Raw genomic sequence first — 24,374 nt, forward strand, 5'->3', positions numbered from 1 at the left:
GAACAGAATAGCTAGCAGAATCACAACCCTGGACTTCAGTAGGGCCAACTTTGGCCTTTTCAAGCAATTGCTAGGGGAAATCCCATGGGACAGGGTACTAGAAGGTAAGGGGGCCCAAGATAGTTGGTTAGCATTCAAGGACTGCTTCTTCCGAGCTCAAGATCAGAGCATCCCAACAGGTAGGAAGTCAAGGAAGGGTACCAGGAGACCTGCATGGTTGAACAGGGAACTGCTGGGCAAACTCAAGTGGAAGAAGAGGGTGTACAGATCATGGAAGGAGGGGCTGGCCACTTGGGAGGAATATAAGTCTGTTGTCAGAGGATGTAGGGAGGCAACTAGGAAAGCTAAGGCCTCCTTGGAATTAAACCTTGCAAGAGAGGTCAAGGACAACAGAAAGGGCTTCTTCAAATACATTGCAGGTAAAGCCAACACTAGAGGCAATGTAGGCCCACTGATGAATGAGGTGGGGGTCCTGGAGACAGAGGATAAAAAGAAGGTGGAGTTACTGAATGCCTTCTTTGCCTCTGTCTATACTGCTGGAGGCTGTCCTGAGGAGCCCCGGACCCCTGAGGCCCCAGAAGAAGTCAGGATAGAGGAGGAATCTGTCTTGGTAGATGAGGGCTGGGTCAGGGACCAATTAAACAATCTGGACGTCCATAAATCCATGGGCCCTGATGGGATGCACCCGCGGGTGCTGAGGGAGCTGGCGGAAGTCATTGCTAGGCCACTCTCCATCATCTTTACTAAGTCGTGGGCAAAGGGAGAGGTGCCTGAGGACTGGAGGAAAGCGAATGTCACTCCAGTCTTCAAAAAGGGCAAGAAGGAGGACCCGGGTAACTATAGACCGGTCAGCCTCACCTCCATCCCCAGAAAGGTGATGGAACAACTTGTCCTTGGTGCTATCTCTAGGCACATCAAGGATAGGGGGATCATTAGGGGCACTCAGCATGGCTTCACCAAGGGAAAGTCATGCTCAACCAACTTGATAGCCTTTTATGAGGATGTTACCCGGTGGATAGATGATGGTAAAGCTGTGGATGTGGTCTATCTCGATTTCAGTAAAGCGTTTGACACTGTCTCCCACAGCATCCTCGCAGCTAAACTGAGGAAGTGTGGTCTGGATGATCGGGTAGTGAGGTGGATTGTGAACTGACTGAAGGAAAGAAGCCAGAGAGTGGTGGTCAATGGGACAGAGTCCAGTTGGAGGCCTGTGTCTAGCGGAGTCCCTCAAGGATCGGTACTGGGACCAGTTCTATTCAATATATTCATTAATGACTTGGATGAGGGAATAGAGTGCACTGTCGGCAAGTTCGCTGATGACACCAAACTGGGAGGAGTGGCTGACACACCGGAAGGCTGCGCAGCCATTCAGAGAGACCTGGACAGGCTGGAGAGTTGGGCGGGGAGAAATTTAATGAAGTATAACAAGGGCAAGTGTAGAGTCCTGCATCTGGGCAAGAACAACCCCATGTACCAGTACAAGTTGGGGACAGAGCTGTTGGAGAGCAGCGTAGGGGAAAGGGACCTGGGGGTCCTAGTGGACAGCAGGATGACCATGAGCCAGCAGTGTGCCCTTGTGGCCAAGAAGGCCAATGGCATCCTGAGGTGTATTAGAAGGGGTGTGGTCAGCAGGTCGAGAGAGGTTCTCCTCCCCCTCTAGTCTGCCCTGGTGAGGCCGCATCTGGAATATTGTGTCCAGTTCTGGGCCCCTCAGTTCAAGAAGGACAGGGAACTGCTAGAGAGAGTCCAGCGCAGAGCCACAAACATGATTAAGGGAGTGGAACATCTCCCTTATGAGGAGAGGCTGAGGGAGCTGGGTCTCTTTAGCTTGGAGAAGAGGAGACTGAGGGGTGACCTCATTAATGTTTATAAATATGTAAAGGGCAAGTGTCATGAGGATGGAGCCAGGCTCTTCTCAGTGACATCCCTTGACAGGACAAGGGGCAATGGGTGCAAGCTGGAACACAGGAGGTTCCAGTTAAATATGAGGAAAAACTTCTTTACGGTGAGGGTGACCAAACACTGGAACAGGCTGCCCAGAGAGGTTGTGAAGTCTCCTTCTCTGGAGACATTCAAAACCTGCCTGGACGCATTCCTGTGTGATATGGTCTAGGCAATCGTGCTCCGGCAGGGGGATTGGACTAGATGATCTTTCGAGGTCCCTTCCAATCCCTAACATTCTGTGATTCTGTGATATGCGAGATTAGAAATTCAGAGGTTGTAGGTGAAAGTATAGCAGTGCAGCAACTGATCTTGACTTGGTAATTTTATTTTAATACATTTTTAGTTATTTACAAAAGGTATACATTTTAGTAATAGAAATCAAGTGGCCACTCAGTGCTATCATGTAAGGGGATGGGAAAAAAAAATGTAAAAGATTGACGGGCTCTGTAGTTTGCATCAGAACTTTTGTTCAGGTGTTTTTATCATTTTGTTGTTTTTTTTTCTCCTAGAATGCATAAATCAGCAAGAATGTGAGTATTTAGCAGGGTACGAATAGAAGAGAGACTGCATGCCACACCAGTAGTGTAGTTTTTCGGAGTCTAGCCAAGAGCAGAGATTGAGCCTTTTCACTACCCAATGTAATTGGACTTTGTTTGCTATGAAGCTGAAACAGTTATAATTATGCTAATGTCTGTTTTTAAATGATTGCTTAGAACTCCTGATTCATGTTAAAGGAAAAAATAAAGGGTAAGCACTGCTTCTCTTGAGTGGGGAAAGATCAGAGAGATGCTAAAATTTGCTTTTTTGATAACTGTAGAACATTCTTTCGATCAGTGCATTACAATCACAGAGGAGGAGGAAGGAGAACCAAATGATTTGAACTTCATAACTGAGTGGTCCAGTGATTCATCCTTATGGAAACTGTGAATGCTTAACGGTACCTTTGCCAGATAATAGTAGCTGTCATGCTCTGAGCAGCTTTGGCGGAAAACGTACTGGCAGGGACAGTGCCAATCTCTGGTGGCTTTTAGCATTAACTGTTGTTTTACACTGAAACATTTCTGCTATGTAATTCACAGGCAAAGCAAGATATTTTTTATAGGTTTTCTTACCCTATAACTAATGAATAATGGACCTTTATAGCTTGAAACAATGTACTACAGTAAATATTTTCAATCTTTTATTGCAACTCTTAAAAGCAGTGCTATATAGTGGCAAAAATTGCTGAAGTGGTAGAGAGATATAGTACTTACCTTTTCTCCCCACAGTTAGGTGATCAGCTTGGGAATAAGATGGGGGATATAAGGGAAGCAAACCAATCCCTATAACAATTAAATATGTTTTGCTGTAAGTCAAAAATAATAAAATTCTTTCTGAACTTTACTTTCTAATTGCTAAGAATTTCCTCTCACTTCTCATCATATTGTTTCCCGAAAACTGTGATAAGCTTTGCTTGCAGGATTTATTGGATTGTAACAGCATTTGCTGTGGATCCAATATGGAGGGATTGTTCACTGTTGAATAGCTCATGTGTTATGTTTCCAAAGACATCTAATAAGACAGTTTGTAAAGCCAATTTCTTGGGTTTTGCTATCAGCCAAGGCATTACAGTCTCCTGGAACCACTTGTACATGAGCTTTCTTCTTACTCTTAGAAAATAGATCTAAGGGGAAAATGAGCACTTTTGAAGGGGATGGACTTCAGATTTAAGAGCTCTTACAAACTGTCCCAGAAAGAGTGAGGTATTTGTAGGCTTCTGGTTTTCATCTCTACCAAAGCTTCAGACTTCTTTCTGCTCTGCAATCGGATGCAGTATACGATCAGCTGAGTAAGCTGCTTTGAAATATCTTGGTAATGGTGGACATACACACTCTTGTGGCTGGAATCAAGTAATGATAAAACTTGAATGTATATATTCTTTCTGGGTATTGTAAAAATGCAGCTATTCTTGTCTGGGTAGCTCCCCAAAATCTTGGGAACACATTTTCAAATTGATGACACAGTTCTTGTCCTGGGAGGATTCATGCTGGCAGTCTATGAGGAATGTTTATTGTTGGATTTGGCTGAGTAGATACTTCAAATAATAATACTCTGTTTCATTTAATTGGTCAGAAAGCATTTCTAAAGCAATATCACTATTGAACACTGATAGCTGCAACCAAGGGAGTAGGATAGCATTGTAACTTAAGCAGGCTTATCAACATTGGCCTGACTAATTATGTGTTATCCTATGTTTGGTGAGATGACAGAGAAGGGCCTTTTGGTGGTACTCACCATGAATACAGATCATGTCTAGGAGGAACCAGGATTAAGTTCACAGACCAAATTAGCTGTTAAGAGTGATTATGTGGAAAAGGTGCAATTGCACCATCCTGCTAATATGTTTTGTTGGAGGCACTGTGGCAGGGTAGTCGCTGAGTGAACCTCTCACATAATATGAAGTGTTTAGTGGGTCTACGGTTAGTGTGATCCTTAAAAGAAAATGTTAATGGTCATCCTTTCTTTGAAACTCAGTTTGGTTGATTTGTGTTTTGTGGGGTGTTTTTTTTTGGTTTTTTTTTTGTTTGTTTGTTTGTTTTTTTAAAATGAAATAATGTTACTATGTTTTCTAACTGAGTTTCCTTCTCTTCTTGTTTCCTTTTTAGTTATGTTTCGCTTGTATGATACAGATGGGAATGGATACTTGGATAGTTCGGTAACGTTATTTACGTATTTAATGTATTGTAAAAGTATGTGATAATGGCATACCTATACAAAACTACATTAATCCAAATCAAGTTTATATTTCCTCTGAATTAATAGAAGCAGTATAAACCATAGTCAATAAAAGTCACCCATTTTGAAAGTGAGTGGTGAGTTTTCTTTTCCATTAAGCTGCTGCTTCTACAACTGCATAAATTTTCAAATGCTGACACTGCTATTGTGGAGTCCTATTCTATATTCTTCTGATTTTTAATCATTTTACTGTAGGGTACACATTAATATGATTCCTAAAATTCTAGTATGCTGCTGGGAGATATGTATGAAAGCACCATTTGTAAAGGTTTCATTAAAAGGGGAAAGTGTGAGAGTCACACAGTGGATATATCTGGAGAGATGTCAGAACTTCCGTGTTGTTGTTAAGAATGGAGGAACAATATTAAAGACAAAGTTTTGAGGAGTAGCCCAACCAAATGTTTGAAGGAAAATCAGAGATATAGCAATCATTTTAAAAATGTAACTATTTTTTTCTTATAACTCTTAGCTAACAGAAAGAAGTATTTAATTGACAGCTTTCTTTTATCTTTTTTTTTTTCCACCACCTTCTTTTATATCTGCCTGAAGCAAGACAGCATAGAGTGGATTGGTAAAGAAGAGGAGATGATTCCCATAAGTGATAGGGAAATAGAGAGGCTAAGTTACAAAGAGGTATAAAGTAAATACTGTATCATAGTTTTAGGCAATAAAAAATATTAATTAGATAACTAGTGCATAACAAATACACATGAGAATTCAGAATACTTCTAGATAAAGATTTGGGCATGTTTACAAACTAAATTGTGTGTGTGTGTATATATATATATATATGTATATATAAAAAAGCACTAGTGATATGTGACCAAGGGAAATTGCAACACTGTTATGGTAAAAAAAATCTCTGTATTAGTTTATACCATCCACTTTATGCCTTATTTCCGTTAGAAAGTTGTGAATTATACAATTTTTGTCAAAAAATAGTTTGTTAGAGTGCTGGAATTTAAAGGACCTTACATCATTGTATCACAGGGTGGACCTTAGATCATGAAACCAATGGTTGAATGAACAACTAGGAAGGAAGAATCTATTATTACTTTCAACCCAGAGGCTGTCCTTTGGTTGTGGGGCTGCATTTCACCTCCCTGCATGCTTTGTGGTCCATGCCTGATGTTTTGCTAGTGAAACAGATTTACCGAATAGGGGACAACTTCCAGTATAAAAGACATTTCATTAGGAACATTGATGAAACAGTGTCACTGAATGCAATATTGGAATTATACGTTGCTTGCAGTAGAATTTGCCATTATAATATTGTATTAAATATTATCATTCTTTTTCTTTCATCTATAGGAGCTGGAAAATATCATTGCTCAAATGATGCATGTTGCAGAATACCTTGAATGGGATGTTACTGAACTTAGTCCAGTAAGCATGCGTTTTATCACAAGTTTTTAATGTTGCTAGAGATGGCATTTAATCATTTTGTGATTCTTCTTGTCAACATGTGATTCTACATCCTAGCAATATAGAAATAGTAATAGTCTGTGCTCCACTATGATGCTGTCAATTAGCACTTTTACGAGTCTTTTTCTGATTAAATCTGATCTGTGAAACATTCTTGCTACAGTTTAAGGCTTTTCGTCAGTGCATGTAGTAATTAACATTTGTAACACAACTGGTTTGTCTCTGAAAATGTTTTGAAAGTAACTACCTCTTATTTGTATTGTACATAGTAAGTAGACAAGGGTACACAACTTGGTTTTGGAACTTTAGATGGTAATAAAACGTAAATAGGATTATGATGCTTCATTTTCTGAACTTTCAGTACTCATTTTAGTACAGGTGCCATACAAATAATACTTTCCTTTTTTGCATGTTGATGAGGGAATTGGAGATCTGCACATGTCTTCTTGCTATATTAGAATATGGAATTTATGAAATTTTTCATTAAACTGTGTAGATCCTTCATGAAATGATGGAAGAAATTGACTATGATCATGATGGCACTGTTTCTCTGGAAGAGTGGATCCAAGGAGGAATGACAACAATCCCGCTCTTGGTCCTTCTTGGGTTAGAGAATGTAAGTATCAACATAAGAGTGTCAAGTTTCTGCTTGCATGTCAGCTGTGGCCCTCAGGTCATTTTCTTTGTGGCCTCTACAAAGAATGGCTTTTCTTTTCTTTACTATGGCTGAATGACATTCAAAGAGCAGAAGTGTGTCTTCAAAGTCAGAGATACATTAGTATGTTTGAAGAAACACCAAATGAACCAGCTCCGGAGCTGGAAGCTGTAAAAAGCTGATTAATTTGTCATATTAACAACATATTGTTAGTTCTTAGCTGCAGTAGTATCTGTGAAGAATGTTCTACTGCCCATGTGTATGTTACAGCTGGCTTGGAGCAGTGTCTAGGCTTCTCAGCATGGTGATGTGTTGTGTGGCCTAACCATACTGAGTCACAGAACAATTTTCGTTGGAAGGAACTTCTGGAGATCATCTGGTCCAGCCCCTTATTAAAGGCAGGGCCGCAGATTGAGTTATCCAGGGCCCTATCAAGCCAAGTCCTGAATAATTCCAGTGAGGTGGATTCCACCGGTTCTGCAGGGAACCTCTCCCAGTGTTAATTGTTCTCCAGGGAAAGAGCTTTTTTCTTACACACAGATGGAATATCTTCTGCACCAATTATTTCTGGTTGGCTCTTGTCCTGTCATGATACGTCCCTGTGAAGATAGTTCTTCCATCTCTGTAACCACCTTAATAAACTGTACTAAGTAGCAATATCAAAGAGAACACTTACACCAAAGGATAGAGTGTTATGAAAGAAGAGCTTATGCTCTGTACATTTACAACTTCACATTAAAGATAAGACAGATGTAATATGATCAATCTTATACCAGTTCAACACAGCTGTTTTAACACTGGCATGTTGCCACTGCCACCTGCTGTCCTGTATTTGAGCTAATTTTGAGCACATATATCTTGGCATATGTTTCAAATTCTTTTCTGTTATTTGATAGAAAACATCTTTATTTTTTTTTCTGAAGTCTTTTTCAGATATTGAGGTGAAATAATAATTTTTGCTTTCCTCATATACTGCAGCAGGCTGAACTAAACCTAGACTGCTGTAGTGCTTTATAGTATTTTATTTTCACAATGAATGGTCAGACGGAGACTTTCCATACAGAAATAAGCAACAAAACAGTGCATTTAGCAGAAGATCTAACATTCTTGCAAAATTTTATTAATCAAATTAACAGCTAAATATATGAATTGAGGGTAACTTTCAGTACATTTGGATCACTGTAAGTACTAATTCCCTAATTCTATATAAGTGACTGTGTAACAAAAATGTTAAATTACTTCCCTGTCATCAAACAGCACATCTTTGTCAGGCTGTATTCCATTATTTCCACAGAATTGTTCTAAACAAAGGGCAGCAAATGCTCTCAAGCATCAGTGTAGCAGATAACTGGTGCTCATTTTCAGTAGAGATTTTTCTTTTGTGACAGGTAGTGTAGTTGTTCTGGGAATATTTTTCAGTGTCTACACTTCATTCTTTCTAAATTTAAAACCTTAAATTCTGTGATAAATTAATGCAGATCCTTCAGTAGAGATATATTTTCATATTAAAGCAAAAGCTATGTAATTAGAAGCTACGTAAATGTATGTTATCAGACTTTTTTATCCTTTTGAGTATCTTTACTAGTTATTAGATAATTTATCTTGCTGTGTCAGAGTTTTAAATTTTCCATCAAACCAGCAAAAAGTTACTACTTCTTTTTGTTCACAGTTCTAAATGATCAAATCTAAGTGAGGACATTGAAAAGTTAAATCAAGAAAGGTAGAACTCTTTAATGCCCATCCATCGTTATTTTATGTAAACTGATAGCATGATTTTGATGGTTTTATGGCATCTAACATATTACCAAAGATCTTCATTCCAGTGCATCATTCCCATTAGTGGAATGCTGTTATTTCTTTTTACATGCAGTTGTCAGATTTTGCAAACCCAGCTTCCCAGGACTTTGCTTCTTGGCTTTCTCTCTCCTTTTAGTTATGATAATGGAAAGTAAGATGAGTCTTTTGGACTCAGTAATCAAATAATGAAGTTCTGATATCTTAAAGTTTTCCACAGGCTGATTAGCATGTGAAAATAAGGGGTAAACCCTACTGGCTTACGCTGCTTAGACATGTCCAGGTACTCTTCACATTTTGAAAATAAGCAAAAAAAAAACAAACCCCAAAACAACCAAATAGTTCTCTCACCTTCTTTTAACTTTAGCCAACTACGCTTTTGCTCTACACTGAACTCTGGCAATGATGAAATTTTAAATCCAAGAGATCAATTTCAGAGCCTGTCCAGTATGATAGCAACAAAGAACTGTCACTGTAGTTTATTAACAAAAAAATATGATGTCAGTGAAGTCTTTAATTTGTTTTGGGTTGGGGGATAGGGTTGGTCCATTAACTTGCTATAATATACTTAACTCTTGTATAGAGCTTATACAAACAGTCTCAGCTGGTGTAATTTGTTATGCTAATATCAGTGAAGCTACGATAATTTATTTCTGCTGAAGATTTGCCATAGTACCTTCAGAATTCAGCTATATTATTTGTACTTAATCTTTGGTTTTCTTTAAGAGCTACAGATACCATGTAAAAGTTTTATAATACATTTAAAGCCTTTCAATCAGTTTTTATTACATACTATATTAGATGCTTCAGTTACAATAATCCAAAAGAAACATTTAAGTGAAATATGGAACTATATTATACAAAAATGAAAGAATAAACAAGTTAGTGTTTGTAAACAATGGGGTTGAGGTAGCCTAATCTCTCGCAGGTTTGTGGTCTTCGCCCTCTGACTTCATCAGTAATCCCCTTTTGAAAGAGACAGGAGTATTAGGTTGTTATTACATATCTTAGCCAGTCAGCTATTGTCAAATTGAAAAAACTAACACGGAAATCTGCCTGACTTTCCTTCTGATCTCTCTTTCTCTCTGCCCCGCCCCCCTCCTTTTTCTAGACTTTCATGAAACTTCTAGTGCCCTCTCAAATTTAGTTGAGATTACTGAATGAATTTGAAAGTTACTGGAGCAGTTTAAAGTCATGGTGATAAAGTGATGAAAGAGCATAAATAACTCTCATTTCTTTAGGAAATCAACCTAAATATCCAGTGTTTTATCTCTGGGAATGTTGCAGGATATAAACAATGTATTCTTATTTTGGTGCTTTTTAAGGCAATTGGTGTACTACACAAACAATTTCAGTACAAGATAAGGAATTTAAACAAGAACTTAATTTGTTCTTATTCTATAGGGGTACTGCGATACACATACGGTTTGGAAATTTGTTTTACGAGAAAAGACCTTAGAATTGTATATGTGTGTAATCCATTTGTACTTAGATGACTACCCTTTTTCCACTTATTGTCTGAATGAGTTCTGTACCGCACCTACTGAAACCTTTGTCTTTAAGACCCTTAATGCTTACTCTGAGTTATTTAGTAGTGCCAGTTTCATTGAAGTTGTTCCAAGAAATTCTCTCATGAAAAGTGAGAATTTCATGAAGAAAAAAAATTGGTAACTGTAGCAGAAATTGTTATTTACGTGGTGCAGTTTTTAGTAATAAATGTATGCGGTAGAGTTTTTTTGCTGAGTGTCACACTTCAGTCTGCACTTTTCACAGTCCTCATCAACTTTTCAAATTTATTTTTGCTTCTTAAGGCAATAATTTGTTTGTCTCCTGTCCAAACACATGTTGGACAGACAGGTCCCTACATTACTCCTTCTGATTGATAATTAGACTTTTGGAAAGTGGCCTGTTGCGTACTACTGACCGCTAGGCCATTTATTATACACCTTCACAGTAGAAACCTTCTATTTTTTATTTCCTTCTGCATTAATTAAAGCAGTCACAAATATTATATTCTGCTCTTTGCTAGAAGTTCTTCATTTGCACAATATTATTCCACCTTGTCCTGATAAAAGGGCTTGATTTCTGTTCTAAAGTAATTCTGTGCTAGATATTTTGGTCCCACCTCTCTTGTAATGGATCATTATTATCACCTCTGTCAATGGTTATACAAAAGGTCGGTATAAACTGCAAGTTCACAAGTGCTAGTGTTTAAAAAAATACAGTGTTTTAGGAATGAAAAGTATTTTATTCCCTCTTCACTGACCACTAGGTGTCACAGTTGCACTGTATCTTGTACTGTACAGTTGCTGAAAAGTTGCCCTAAGGTGAGAGAGAAGTTGAACAAGAGTAAATGCTTCATTACATCATCAATAATCTGAAACCAGGCCACTATACCTTTCTTTTAAATCAGCGATTGTAATTTTTAATCCATTTCACCTTTTAAATCAAGGTAAATCTCAATGAGACAAACATGTTTGTGTTGAAGTGTGACTATGCTTCAATTAAATTAGAAGGAAATGCTCTTACAATTTTGTTTTGCATCCTCAAGCAGCAAGTATTATGCTGTTACACTCAAAGAATTTAAAAGGTAACCCTTTTAACCTTTTTGATTAATTGTGGAATGGAATACTTGAGTGTGAATCCATACTTGGGAAATACTGCTTCTTATATTGTATGTTACATTATTGTTCACTTACTTTTTAGCTCTGAGCATGTGGAAGTGGAACCAAACTGGGGACTTGCAAACATTTGCAAGTCTGGTGTGGGATTTGTTGCACCATGAGGAGTCCCTCTCAGGCTGAAGTCTGAAATGACTGTTTAATACCAAGGCAGTTTCATAGAGTTGTATTTCTTTCATTCAGTGAGGAGTGAGGGCGATCTGGCCTTTTATTGTCCCCAGTTATATTTTTATAAGTCCTGTCTGAAGTCTGGCAGGTGAATTTTCTAAAAGGCTGAAGTGCCAATGAGCCATATACTATTTAAATACGTACAGAGGACAAAACCAAGCCCCTGCTAGAAGAAGCTGTAGCTTACCCTCTTTGTGCCAGCTCCTTGCCAGCTGGGAAGCAGTCACACCAAGTGATAACGGGAGCTATTCTACGCGTATCGTTTCAGGGCGTTGCCAGCAGAGGGGGTAATGTTAATGCTTTGCGAGACTTCATAGCAGGAGCTGCTGAAAAAGTGCATATCTCTCTTCTTGACAGTGCTGTCTACTTTTATGCTGTGCTAGCTCCCACTTCTTTGCAGGAAGTTTGCAAATGCCTTTCCTTAACTATAGTCCTGCCTTTCCTTTTGCCTGTAGGTTGGTAAAAGCCCAGGAGAAGTCAGGAGTAACTCTAACCTGTTCTGCGTATAAGGTGTAAAATAAATTATATTTCATGCAGGTATACATATTTACATTGTTTAAAATGTAATTTCTGCAGCATTTCAGTCCCTGCAGATGACAGGTGATTGCCAATTTAGGGACAGGGAAACATGGTAGTGTGGCTAATTATGAAGCCTGTTTAAACAAATTAATTTCCCCTCCTGTGCTCCCTTTTCTATGCTGTCATTTTCTTGCTTAAGCATTTCTGGATGATCAGGATAGCACACTGGTGAGTGCATGGATGAAGGCTGGGGAAGTGATTTTTTTAATTTTTTTTTTCCTTTCTCCAGCACACACATGGAGACACACACAAAATTTCTTGGAAGTCAGAAGTGAGGAGCCCTCCCAAGTAGCATGTCCCTTGAATTGAGGTTACTCCCACTCCAGTTGAACCAGAAGAGACTTAGAACCCCCTCTCCCTAAACCAAATTGAACAATACAAAACCTGACATGAATTCTTCGCTGAGAGCCAGCAAAGAAATATAGAACTTAACTGCATTTGTATTAAAAGGAGGTGCTGTGTGGTTTAATGGACTCTCTTCACACCTTCCCGCTGACTGAAAAATATGCAAAGATAAGTTATAAAAATGTCTTCAAGTTATGTAAATATTTTTTAAATAAATGAAAACAGAATAACAGTAGGCAGCAAAAGAATAACTTAGCAGACTCGCTAACACCCCTCTCTCTCTTAGTTGTTTGTTACTGACTCTTCTCATATAAAAGGCTGAGCATGCTGGTATTTCAGACCCTCTGTAGCTATTGTAAGAGGGGAGACTTGCTAGGATGAAAATTTGTCAGTGATTTCAAGAGACTGACAAAATTGGTCAGGGATTTCTGAGGCTTTTTTAAGTCTCAGAATCTTGAATTTTGTGCTTGAAACATTAAGATCTCTTTGGCTACCTTTTTACAAATATCTAAAAAGCTGAAGTTAATATTAAACCAGGTTAGGCATGTGTAGCTAAATTCTCTGACTGCATAAAATTTTCCACTAATTCTAAGGCTGGATCTTTCATGGTTGGCTTGCCTTTTAAGGTCAGGTCCTTTTGGCAATCAAATCCATGGTACAAGAGTCAGGACCGTAAGTTAAGAGAACAGTTGTTAACAAAATAAATGTTACTATTGTCATTATGTGCTAAAGTCTGCATGTGGCATATGGAGGCTTCATTTTCAGTGATGTATAATGAAGTGAGGAAGAGATTTTTACTGTACCTGCCCTGCTTTGCTATCTTCTTAATGAGTCTTTGTTTTTAAACTCTTTCCCAGGATATGGAAGGAAAATGAGTGAATGTCAGTAAATGCACTGATGTGTCAGAATCGTGGATTTTATTCATACTTAAAGACTTGCATTGAGGGAGCTTTGTTTCACATTGTGTCTTTTTTTTTCTTGGCAGTGTTTTAAAAAGTTATGTACATGCATAATCATATGCAGCACTTTATTGCTTATTTTTGGCAGTGCACAAGAGCAAAAATCTAATTTGCTATTTTCCAAAAGTGCATTGTGTTTATGTAATGGATTTGCATCAGTTGCAGTCTGTAACACAGTTAAGTGTTTTAATTGGCAGAACACCCACATCAAGACTTGTTTGCTTTTCTGATAAGGAAAATGCCAGCTAAGTTAGTCCATATGTTCTGTTCAAATAAGAAATGACGTATTCACATGTAATGGCCATTCTTTAAAAATAAAATTAAAATGAAAAAGTGACGCAAAACTAATGTGGAAGAGGGGCAAGTTTATGCATAATTATGCATTTTTGTTAATTTTCAGAAATAGCAAATATTTTACTAAGGAAAGCTGGTCAGCTTGCATTTTAAGTGCTTGTGGTTTATGGCTGTATCTGTTGATGACCTGAGTAATGTTAAAATGAAAGTGTACACCGTTTACTGTTTTTTTTTCTCAGAAGGATTTACATGGTCTTTATTGTCTGTAATGAATAATTGTTTACATTCAGAAGACTTGAAACTCACATACTATGTAGTAGTTTAACAATACTTTAAAAATTTATGGAATGTGGTAGTAAGATGGAAAGAAAAATAGAAGTTACAGAGCTCCATTTAATGGAATACATCCTCTTCAGCTGCCAGTCATGAAGGAGCTTGACAGGCTTCTAGTGCTCCACAGCTGCAGAATCTATTTCTGCTCCTTCAGGGGAAACTGGAAAACTTCCACACTCTTTGCTAGCCTGAGAATCCCACGTTAGGCATCTGCTCTGCTTTTTCTGCAGAAAGGGGACCCTGACATTGCCCAGCTGTCAGAGATGGCATTTGACCTCCAGCTGATAATATTGGGGGAACTCCACTTAGGCTCTGATCCTGGTATCTCAATAGAGAAAAAATATTCCAGCTTATTTCAGTTCCTTTTGTTTCTAGGTAATTTGTAGGAATTATTCAAAGTTGTGTTCTGGCTAGGACCTGGCTTTTAACCAAACGTTCTTAATTTCTTGGAGTGGTAGTTTTCCTTTAGGATTTTTTTTTTTCCGCGAGGATAAAGAAGTCTTCATCATCTTTGACTTGCCATTAATGGCTAACTTTTAGAATAGAGCAATACTGATTTTTAAGGTCATAACTCATGCAGTATATGCTAATACAGGATGAAACTGATTTTTTATTAAAATTTGTGTTCACTGACTTACATTGACTGTCCTTATCAGTGAAAACCATCATATTATTGAAGATCTAGTCAGGAATATTGTATATACATGATAACAAATATTTTTGTAGTTTGATGTGAGAAAACAGAAACTGGATGAGAACGAGCTGTTGATGTGGCTTCTGAGAACCAGAAGTTGATGTGGCTTCCTTTAGTTATGTGATAATTTCTTTTTTGGTAATGAAATGACCAAGAAGACCATATTGTATCAGTAATACACAATGAAGAATCAAACTACTGCAGCCCATTTCCAGGTGATAGACATTAACTGCCTTTGTTCCATCGGATGCTATATTTGTTAAAAAAACAAATTTTTTTTTAAAAAAAACAAGTGATATTACATTAGGTTAATCTAATTTTTTTTTTAAATTTGAAACCTCTGATTGCACAAAGGAAAAAGTCTGATGGCCACACTTGCCAAGAAACCTGGAATTTGCAGAATTAATTTAACATCTGTACCAATTGCACATCATTTTAAAAGCCTTCTAATAACCGTGACGTCTCAGAATGATTCAGTTAAGAAGGGAGAGGAGAATCATGCAACTGAAAGCTTAGTTTCGTAAATGTAAATTATTTGATAATATTTTAGTTGTACGCGTGCGTTACAGTGGGCCCCTGAGTTGTAAGTGCCAATCAGTTGATCGGTCTATTCATGCAAGATTTGAGTATAGTGCTACAGCTAACTGAAAAATGTGAGCTTAAATGTAAGGAATTCAGTTTTTAAATAAGAGATCCAGGATGTAAATCCCGCCCTTAAATACTTGCTTTTTGATAGACTACTGGCAGTAGATTAACATAAATTAAAGCTGTCGATAGGTATTGTGGTGTGGTTAGATTTCCCACTTCACATATATTGATACATGTCCCTAATTCTAAGGGTCATTAAGAATATCTCTGTAATTTAAAAAAATCTTTTCTGTTGTTCTTTTTGGGGAGTTTTACCTTCTATTTTTAGATTTAGTCTAGAATAAATTTTAATTCGTTTTAATACTAGTTGTAATCTAGTATCAGCCTAGATTTATTGCTAGCATTGTGTTGCAGTGATGACAGCAGCCTGGAGTTTTTTCTGAGTCGTTTTTGAAACACATGGACGTCCATGAGCTTCTGAAGACTTTTTTATTATATCATTGCCTGTGCATTTAGAATGATTATACTGTGATCTGGTGCATAGTATTAAATGAAGTAACAGCTTGTATTTTACGTTCTTGAGTCAATCTCCAATTTTTATTGGCACTTATGTATTTCATTGTTTATTTTATTAAGTGAAATCTGTTTCTTTTATGTCCTGTGCAGAATGTGAAAGATGATGGGCAGCATGTATGGAGACTGAAACACTTTAACAAGCCTGCCTACTGTAATCTTTGTTTGAACATGTTAATTGGAGTAGGCAAGCAAGGTCTCTGCTGTTCTTGTGAGTATAAGCATTTCAGTGTCAATTTGCATACATTTCTATTCCTAGAAATGTCGTACTCGCTGCATAACAAGGAACTAGTAGCTTCCCAGTACAAACCCATTGCCAGCACAATGGTGTCTCCCCATTTGCCTTCTATGCTTGAGTGCTCAAGGTTCCATTTTTAATTTTTCAGGATATGGGGCTTTCAAAACTGTTGTTTGAGGGAGTTTCTTGTATTATAATAGCTCTCAGTGTTAGTTCCCTTTGGAGTCTACCTCTTTTTTTTTTTTTTTTTCCCCTCTTAGCAAGTATCAGGCTTAAGTTTCAACCTTATTTTTGTTATTTCTCTTTTGTATTAATAATTAGTCATATTCTTTAATAGGTATCAACTTGACTAGCATCTAAGTCCCATATTTGTTTATTCAAATTTGCAAAGAATTCTTGTTTTGTTAATTGTGAAGGGCAAAATCCCAGTTTCCCGGAAATCAAGTTTCTGTAACGCTTCTAAAGTTTTGTATGTTTACTTGGTTTGTAATCATAAATCTCACTCCTGCAACCTTTCACATATTAACCGATTATAGATTTTAATGTAAAGGAACACAGAAAAACTACTGCATGTAATTTGACCTTCATTAGACTATCAGATGCAGTTACTACAGTTCAATTTGTTGAGTTATATCTGTGTATCTCCTAATAATCTGTTTGACCAGCTCATAGCCTGTATCTGAGAAACCAAATCTTGCTGAAAGATATCTCCTCTCTGTTTGAATGTTTCAAGAGATGGATGATCCATATCTTTCTTTTGTGGTGTGTTCCAATGATTAATCATCTTTTTTTAACAAAGACCTATTTTCTGATTTGAATATGTCTGGTAGATGGTTCCAGTGATTGGTTCATGTTATGCCCTGCTCATTAGATTAATGAGATCTTTAGTACCCACTGTATTCTTCTCATGATAGTATCAAGTTACCTTTCATTGTTCTTTTTGATAAATTAATCAGTTTCTTAGTGTAACTTATTTTCTTCATTTTTGGTATGAAAGATAGCCCATCACAGCTGATCAGGACCTTTCTGCCTTTACAGTTCTATTGGTTTAATTTGAGATTAGCCTGAATGAATAAGGGTTTTGGAATCAGCCATTTCTCTCTCCTCTGTGGGCCACAGAACTCTTTAAAACATAATTTAGATGTAAATACTCCACATATAGGTTTTCACATTGTATAATTTCATTCACAATACTATGGAATGAGACATACATTTATTAAAATTCAAACAAATAGAAATTGCATAATTTCAAATTTATAGATGCTGATGATGGTAACTGGAATATATATATATAAATAAAATTCTGAATTGACTGTTAGATCTTGAAATGTTATATTCTTTAATGTTCTTTTATGTCAGAATGATGTAAACTTAATCCTCATGAGGAAATATAAAACCCATATATGTTTGGAAGATAAGATTCTGTTGAGCAAATGATGTAGATCATCTTCTTCAGTAGTTATCAGAAATGTGTAGATGAGTTATATAAAGTAAACTGCCCCCAAAAGGCCAGCCTTACAAGAGCTGTAATCTCTCTGCTGCAATGTATCTCTTTAAAATTTATTTGTTAATGTGCTTGGCATTTGTTTGGTGAGAACAATGGTCCCAGAATGTCTGAAGAACATTCACATGCTCCTTTCAGTTACTTCATGCAGCAAGGGGCATAAATCTAATTACAAAACTCTTACACTATATTCTCATCTCGCTAAGCTTCTTCTCCAATGTATTTTCAAAGCATTGCTATAGATTTCATTATTTGCATTTTAGATTGTGTGGGAGGAAAAAAAAAAAAAAGAAACTGCAGGGAGCCTCACCATCCCTCCATGGTCCAATCAACAATGTTACTCCCTGCAGTTTGTCTGATTAATGGCTGCGCCTCCCACTGGGTTTGTGTAATAGGTGCAAGCAAGGTGTTTAGAAGTACTTTGTGCTTAATTGCTCTCGAGGTCAAAAGTGTGAGACTTATACCATGCAGGGAGAAATTCATTCTCGGTTTTTAATAGTTGAGCCTACTGAATTCAGGTATAAGCTGTAGCATTATTTCCTCATCTAGGCACAGTTGTATGGTTGAAGTCAGGAGAGCATTGCATTGTACCCTGATATTTGTATGGTTTCCAAATGCAGCTAGTATGATCTTTACAGACCTGGTCAACAATAGGAGTTACCTAAAACTGGTGGGGGGGGTTAGGGAAAAAAAAAGCTTCTTGGGAGATGGTACTTGGCAAAGTAACAGTTCAAGTTGGAGTGATTACATGGAATGCATGAAAACAATTGCTATCTGAAAATGGACTAATCAGCTATTTAAGATTTATAAATCAATAGAAGAAACAACATAAACTCATTGGCTTTTATTTTTGTGCTTGCCAGCTGCTCTCATGCCTATAGTTTGTAAAATATAGATTTCGTTCTACTAGCAAATGATACTAAACCATTTGGCAGTCATCAATTTGTCTTTAATATTTTTGTCATTTGGGAATTATTGTGAAAAAATTTAGTGAGCTCTGATTTAATTAAGCATTTCCTGTTATGCAATGATAGTGCATTCTTGGATTTCTCACTTGCATAATATTTCCTGTTCTAATTGGCCTTTTGTATTCCACGGAAAAAGCAGTCTAGTTTGAGTTTTCATTGACTGATTGGATTGATTATATAGAGATGGCATGCTGGTAACGTTATTTGTTTCATAAAAATGTAGTCAGAAACACCATTGCCTCAACATCTATTAATGTGTTTCTTTTTTCAGTTTGCAAGTACACAGTCCATGAACGCTGTGTCTCAAGAGCTCCTGCGTCTTGCATCAAAACATATGTGAAGTCCAAAAAGAATACTGATGTAAGTTTGGGGTGGCATTAACTTTGCCATGTACCTGTTAATTTAGTAACCCTATGTATATCTACGCTTTCCTTTTGCAGGTAATGCACCATTTCTGGGTAGAAGGAAATTGTCCAACAAAATGTGATAAGTGTCACAAAACTATAAAATGTTACCAAGGCTTGACTGGACTTCACTGTGTTTGGTGTCAGATCACAGTGAGTATACTACAGTAAAACCTTTAGCACAGGTCAGACAAAAATCTGCATATCTTTTTTATAGCCTCATAATTCAAAAGGTCTCGTTCAGTTTTGTCATCAGGAATGGATAGTGTGTGTTTAAGAAATGCTATATGCAGAATATTCATAGAAGTCCTTAATTGTTGCAACCAAATACACATAAAGGTGTACACACTTAAATTGCTTCAAGACAATATAAAAAAATGGAAATAATATATGTCATTCTACTGAGCAGAATTCCCAATCTACATTATAGAAAGATCATAAAAGAGTTTTCAGTACCAGGAAAAGTCAAGGTCACTGTGACGCTAGGGCAAAATCCTAATTTGTGGTGTACTGACAGGCAAATGAAATTGAGGACATCTGGTAGGATACAGTGATTTCAAGTGTCTGGGAATAATAGCAGAGACATCTTGATAATATACTAATCTCTGCACCAAGTCTAATATATACAACTTTTGTGTGCTCCTTATTCAGCAGGAACCAGTAACTGGAACTAATGACATTCAAGGAACACTGCCCTTAAAAGTTAGATCTTCATGCTAGAAGGAGCAATGCCAGTATTTCTATTCCTAGGCAGGGCAGGATTTAAATCTAAATGGGGAGCAATTCAGCCTTCTTCTAGGGTTTTTGCTTTTTTGCTGATATCATTATTGTTATTGTTATGGAACAGCAGTTGTTTGTTCAGTGTTTTAAATAATAATATGAGACTGAGGCATTAGTGAATGTTTGTTTTCAGCATACAAGTTTGGATGTTTTATGACATATTTTCTTAACACACAGATACAAAATATGAAACATCATCAACTAAAAAAGATCCAGGATCCTTTAAGTGATAAGCTGTTATGATTACTTAAAATACAATATTTTAGAAGAAAGCAAATATGTAGTCCAGATTGCTGTCAAAATTTGGATAATTTATATGGAGAATAAAGCACCCAATCTAAAATTTTTGCATGCAGATAATTAAATACAGGCAATCGCTATCTGTGTTTAGGTAGATAAATAAGAGTGTTCTGCTCTAGATATAGATGTGTTTACATTTGCATAATATGTATATATCATTCAAGAAATATGTAAGGCTTCCTCTCGAAGACAAAGGAAGCTGCAAATTCTGTAGCTTCTCAGAAGAATTATTTTCCCATTTTTTCATGTGAATCTACACCAGATTTGTAAAGGCCTTTTACTTCTTGAAGATACACATCAAGATTTAGAGGACTTCCATAAGAACTGAGATTCACTGAGGAAATACCAAGGAATGATTTATCATTGAAATCACTGTGAAGGAAGAGTCTAAATTCTTTCGAAAATATGTTAGGTGCCCATGTGCATATTTAAAGGCTTAAAAATTTATCAAAATTCCAATTAAAAATGGGCATGTGTTCTTTTGAAAATGTTGGTGCTGAGGTTTACAATTTTGCAATCGTATTTCCATCAGTAATTTAGAGATTTTTATTTTCTGTAAAAGTAATGTTGTATTTTCAAAATAAATTTATTAATCCTTTTATTTAATTTTTATGGTTCAGGTATAAATTAGACATGTAAGTGAAAAATTAGTATTTTAAAGTTTTAAAAATACCGCAAATTATTTGTTTTTCAATCTATTCACTTTTCTTGCAGTTCTATATATTCTATATATTATATTGCAATAACTTTCTTTGCTAATAGTAATAACTTTATTACTGAAAAAAACAGTTTTTTAAATTTGTAACAGATGCGTGATTTTTGAATGTATATTTTGAAATTATATAATTATCATCACATCCTTCATACATTTTCAACTCCTTGTACAACAACACATTTTGGGCTTGTTGATGACATATTTTTGTAATGTAAGAGGATGCTAGTTATTACGCAACTAATTCTGAACCTCTTTTGTGCATTTTAAATATCTCTCCTTACAACTTAATAGGGTCACTTCTAATGTAAAATCACTGAATCAAATCCTGAAAATTAAAGATGTTTTTCACTAAGGAGGCTTGTTATAGTGAGTTCTCAGCTAGGCCCATGATTCCTTCTTCCGTATACTCTGTAGTTCTCTACCATAGTCTTGTAAATGGTTTTTTCCTCATTTTTTCTCCAGCAAATATATTTTTTCCTACTTTGCAGGCCTCGGGTTGTGAGGTAGGTAATATTCTAAAGGAGCTAGGTTTGGGATAAGGGAATTTTGGGGGAATGTATTTAAAATCTTCTAAATTTCTGTTAAAGCTACATATCTTCTACCATTTCTGTTGTCTGCTATGTGCCGATTCTGTTGTCAAAGATCAGCAGAGACTAATAAGAAGATTAAGCTGTTTTTTTCATAGATAAGTTTGCATGCCACCAAGTAGCAAAGCTGCTAATTACCACTGAATGTGTGAAGATACTTTTATTTGATGTAACATGGTCTGGTGTGCATTAATTATGGTACAAGTAGCCTTACCCCTGAGGCAGGGAATTAGCATGACAAATGGTTTAGATTACAGGGCTACCAAAATACCCTCACAATGAGGCTTTAATACTCAGAGTAAATCGAAACTCGTTAGACTTTTATTTTCTGTTGCTAAGTAACTGCCTGAAAAGGTAACTTCGCAGTATAAATGAATATGGACAAGGCTAATATTAGGTGCCATTCAGTTCAAAATTCAGAAATGTTGTGTCAACATTAACTATACCAGATAACTTTATGAAGACCATATTACCGGTAAAGCATACATGCATCAGCAACTGGTACAATGTTATTGTAATTTCAGTACAGTTCATACTGACATACTTAAATCATCCAAGGGAAAATGAATCAGTCATTGGAAAAATGTGATTTACAGATGCAGACATTGAACTACAGATTTTATAACAGCTATTGAACCTGTTGAACTAATGCTGTATGCTACCTATTAAGCTAGTTAAATTACTTGTTAAATAAGATTTTTACTTCAAAATGTCTGATATTTATTATCCTGATAATTTTCCTTTAACGCAAATACACATATCTTCTCAAAAAATAAAATATTCATCTGTATGGGAAATGTACCTGAAGAACTTAATGCAGAGTTTATTGAATCAATGCAGAAATAATAAACTTTCACCAAATTTTGCAATATAAAATTGTATGCTATTGTGGCTATCTCTAATAATATTGTGAAGTATACCGATTAAATGTGAATGCTTTGCATCATCCAGGCACACAACTGTGCCTTTGTACTGTGTGGCTGGATATATATGTTGAAATAGTCTATTTAGAGACATTTGAATTGAGTTAAATCCTAAAATTTCAACAAGAACTCTCGATTGCTAGTGCAAAGTATTTCAATAAATATATCCTTATTTGTTGGCATTTTATGTTCATGTTATATATAGATTTTTCCCTTCCACCTTTTTAACAATATGGAAGTAAGCCAGTGCTCTTTCAGTCAGCAGACCTGAAGATATCCTTTCCATGTTTTCAGGGTAGAGCTCTTGTCATTGCTTTCAGGAAAACCGGATGAATGCTTTATTAGTAGAAAACCGAGAGTAATTCAGGTTCCTCAGCAGTCAATGGAAGCCTGAACATTGATTCAATCAAGACCAAAATTTCCTCAATATGGCTTAAAGCTCTTAGATATTCCTACATTTTTCTCTTATATTTCATATATATTTTCATAGATATTGCAGCATTGAAATTGAATTGGTAGTGACTTTATCAGCTTCAGGTAGGAAGCAGAGTTATACCAGTAATGCCAAAGGCTGCCCTGAGTTGCCCCAGATTGCCCGTCAGTAGTAGAACAGAAGTTCCTGGCTCAGTGCAAGAAGCTTTCTTCTGAAATGAAGGTTTTGATCACCAATAGCACTATGCTGATGTTACTGTACTGCCATGCAATGTTCTCATTTTGTCTGCTGGACCACATGTGCAGTTTCCAAACTGGAAAATATTTTGATCCACTGTTCTTTGCTTCAATATAAATTCATTGATTTTGTCAATCCTAAGAGGCTTTCCACTGCAGTGTGTTTCATTTTCCTTGTAGTGCTCTAGTAATAATTAGATTAATTTAGTATATCTAAACTCACCCCATTTTAGGATGCCCGTTTTCTTAGACTGTAGTAGTAAAATGTCTAAGTTGAATCTTCATTTTCTGTGTTCCCGTAGTTGCATAACAAATGTGCTTCACATCTAAAACCTGAATGTGACTGTGGACCTTTGAAGGACCATATTTTACCACCCACATCAATCTGCCCAGTAGTATTGGTGAGTTGTCCTTATGTTTATTTCAGATGTAATCCTCTGTCATAGGTAACAGCTCAAACAATACTGGTATCAACTTCCAGAGTATTTGTTAAATTCACAGAACTGTGTGAGCCTTAAACAGAGTGGGCAATCCTGGCTGATGAGTTCATAGGCACAAGCGTGCTTTATCCTCTGCATATTGCATTTTCTTTCATGTGAGAATGAACTTTCTGTAGGGCATATTATAACTGAAGCTGACTCAGGTTTTACCACTTACTCAGATTGTACTTACCAGAAACTATATAGGCAGAACACTTCTACATTTTACATCTTTTATAGATCCAACTTCCCAGAATAATGAAGTTATTCTTATGGACAGTTTTTGCTTGGGATGCATATTGTATCTCTGCAATGCTGAGGTCTCTGATCTAAGCCGGAGGTTACCTAGAATGATGACACTGGTCTTGCAGTAAGCTATGCATCAACATTATGGTATATTTTATTCTGCAGTAGTGGACAGTAAATTTCTCTGTCCACAAAAAACAATAACTTAATTCAATGAAAATAGAAATGCATGCTATGTGTAGGTTGTATAAACTGCTCAGAAAAGAGCTGAGCAGTTTATCATATGAAAAGAGCTTTGTAATTAACTTATGTATTCACATATTAAATGGGATGTTTTATGCTGATGAAAGTCATAGCATCATCATATTCATAACACATGTGTGGTCCTCTTACTTTAAATATATTTCATAATAGAAGTAAGAAATTATTGAACTTAAAGTGATTTATTGCAGGGAGGAAAACCAAGAAACTATACCTTCTAATCGTAAACGTATTTCTGATCATTAAGAGTAATATTCATGCCTGTTGTAAATTACGTGTTTTCTGATTAATCCTTTTGGCTATTTGTAAGTCTACTAAGGAATGAATGCTAGACTTTGACCCTCTGCTTGAGTAAACTGGGACTATTCCATTGCTGTCTGTGAAGGTAAAGCAATGGAAAGCTAGCTTTAATATTTATTAAATATTTTTTAATATTTATGAAAAGTCATAAGAGTAGTTTTGTAGTTTGTAATAGTATTTTGATATTACATGG

General features: G+C 36.4%; 1 protein-coding gene across 6 annotated transcripts in view; it reads left to right on the top strand.

The window, feature by feature from the left end:
- The window catches only part of DGKB (diacylglycerol kinase beta), a 336,656-nt gene that overhangs the window by 63,906 nt on the left and 248,376 nt on the right, over positions 1-24,374 (top strand). For all 6 annotated transcript variants that reach the window (XM_068404614.1, XM_068404612.1, XM_068404613.1 and 3 more), the window contains 7 exons: positions 4,590-4,639; positions 6,031-6,105; positions 6,641-6,760; positions 15,901-16,018; positions 18,789-18,877; positions 18,958-19,074; positions 23,198-23,296. In XM_068404614.1, the coding sequence (XP_068260715.1) occupies positions 4,590-4,639; positions 6,031-6,105; positions 6,641-6,760; positions 15,901-16,018; positions 18,789-18,877; positions 18,958-19,074; positions 23,198-23,296 (668 nt within the window). The remainder of the gene's footprint in view (positions 1-4,589; positions 4,640-6,030; positions 6,106-6,640; positions 6,761-15,900; positions 16,019-18,788; positions 18,878-18,957; positions 19,075-23,197; positions 23,297-24,374) is intronic.

This window comes from Nyctibius grandis, chromosome 7 (genome assembly GCF_013368605.1).
Source record: "Nyctibius grandis isolate bNycGra1 chromosome 7, bNycGra1.pri, whole genome shotgun sequence".
Lineage (NCBI taxonomy): Eukaryota > Metazoa > Chordata > Aves > Nyctibiiformes > Nyctibiidae > Nyctibius > Nyctibius grandis.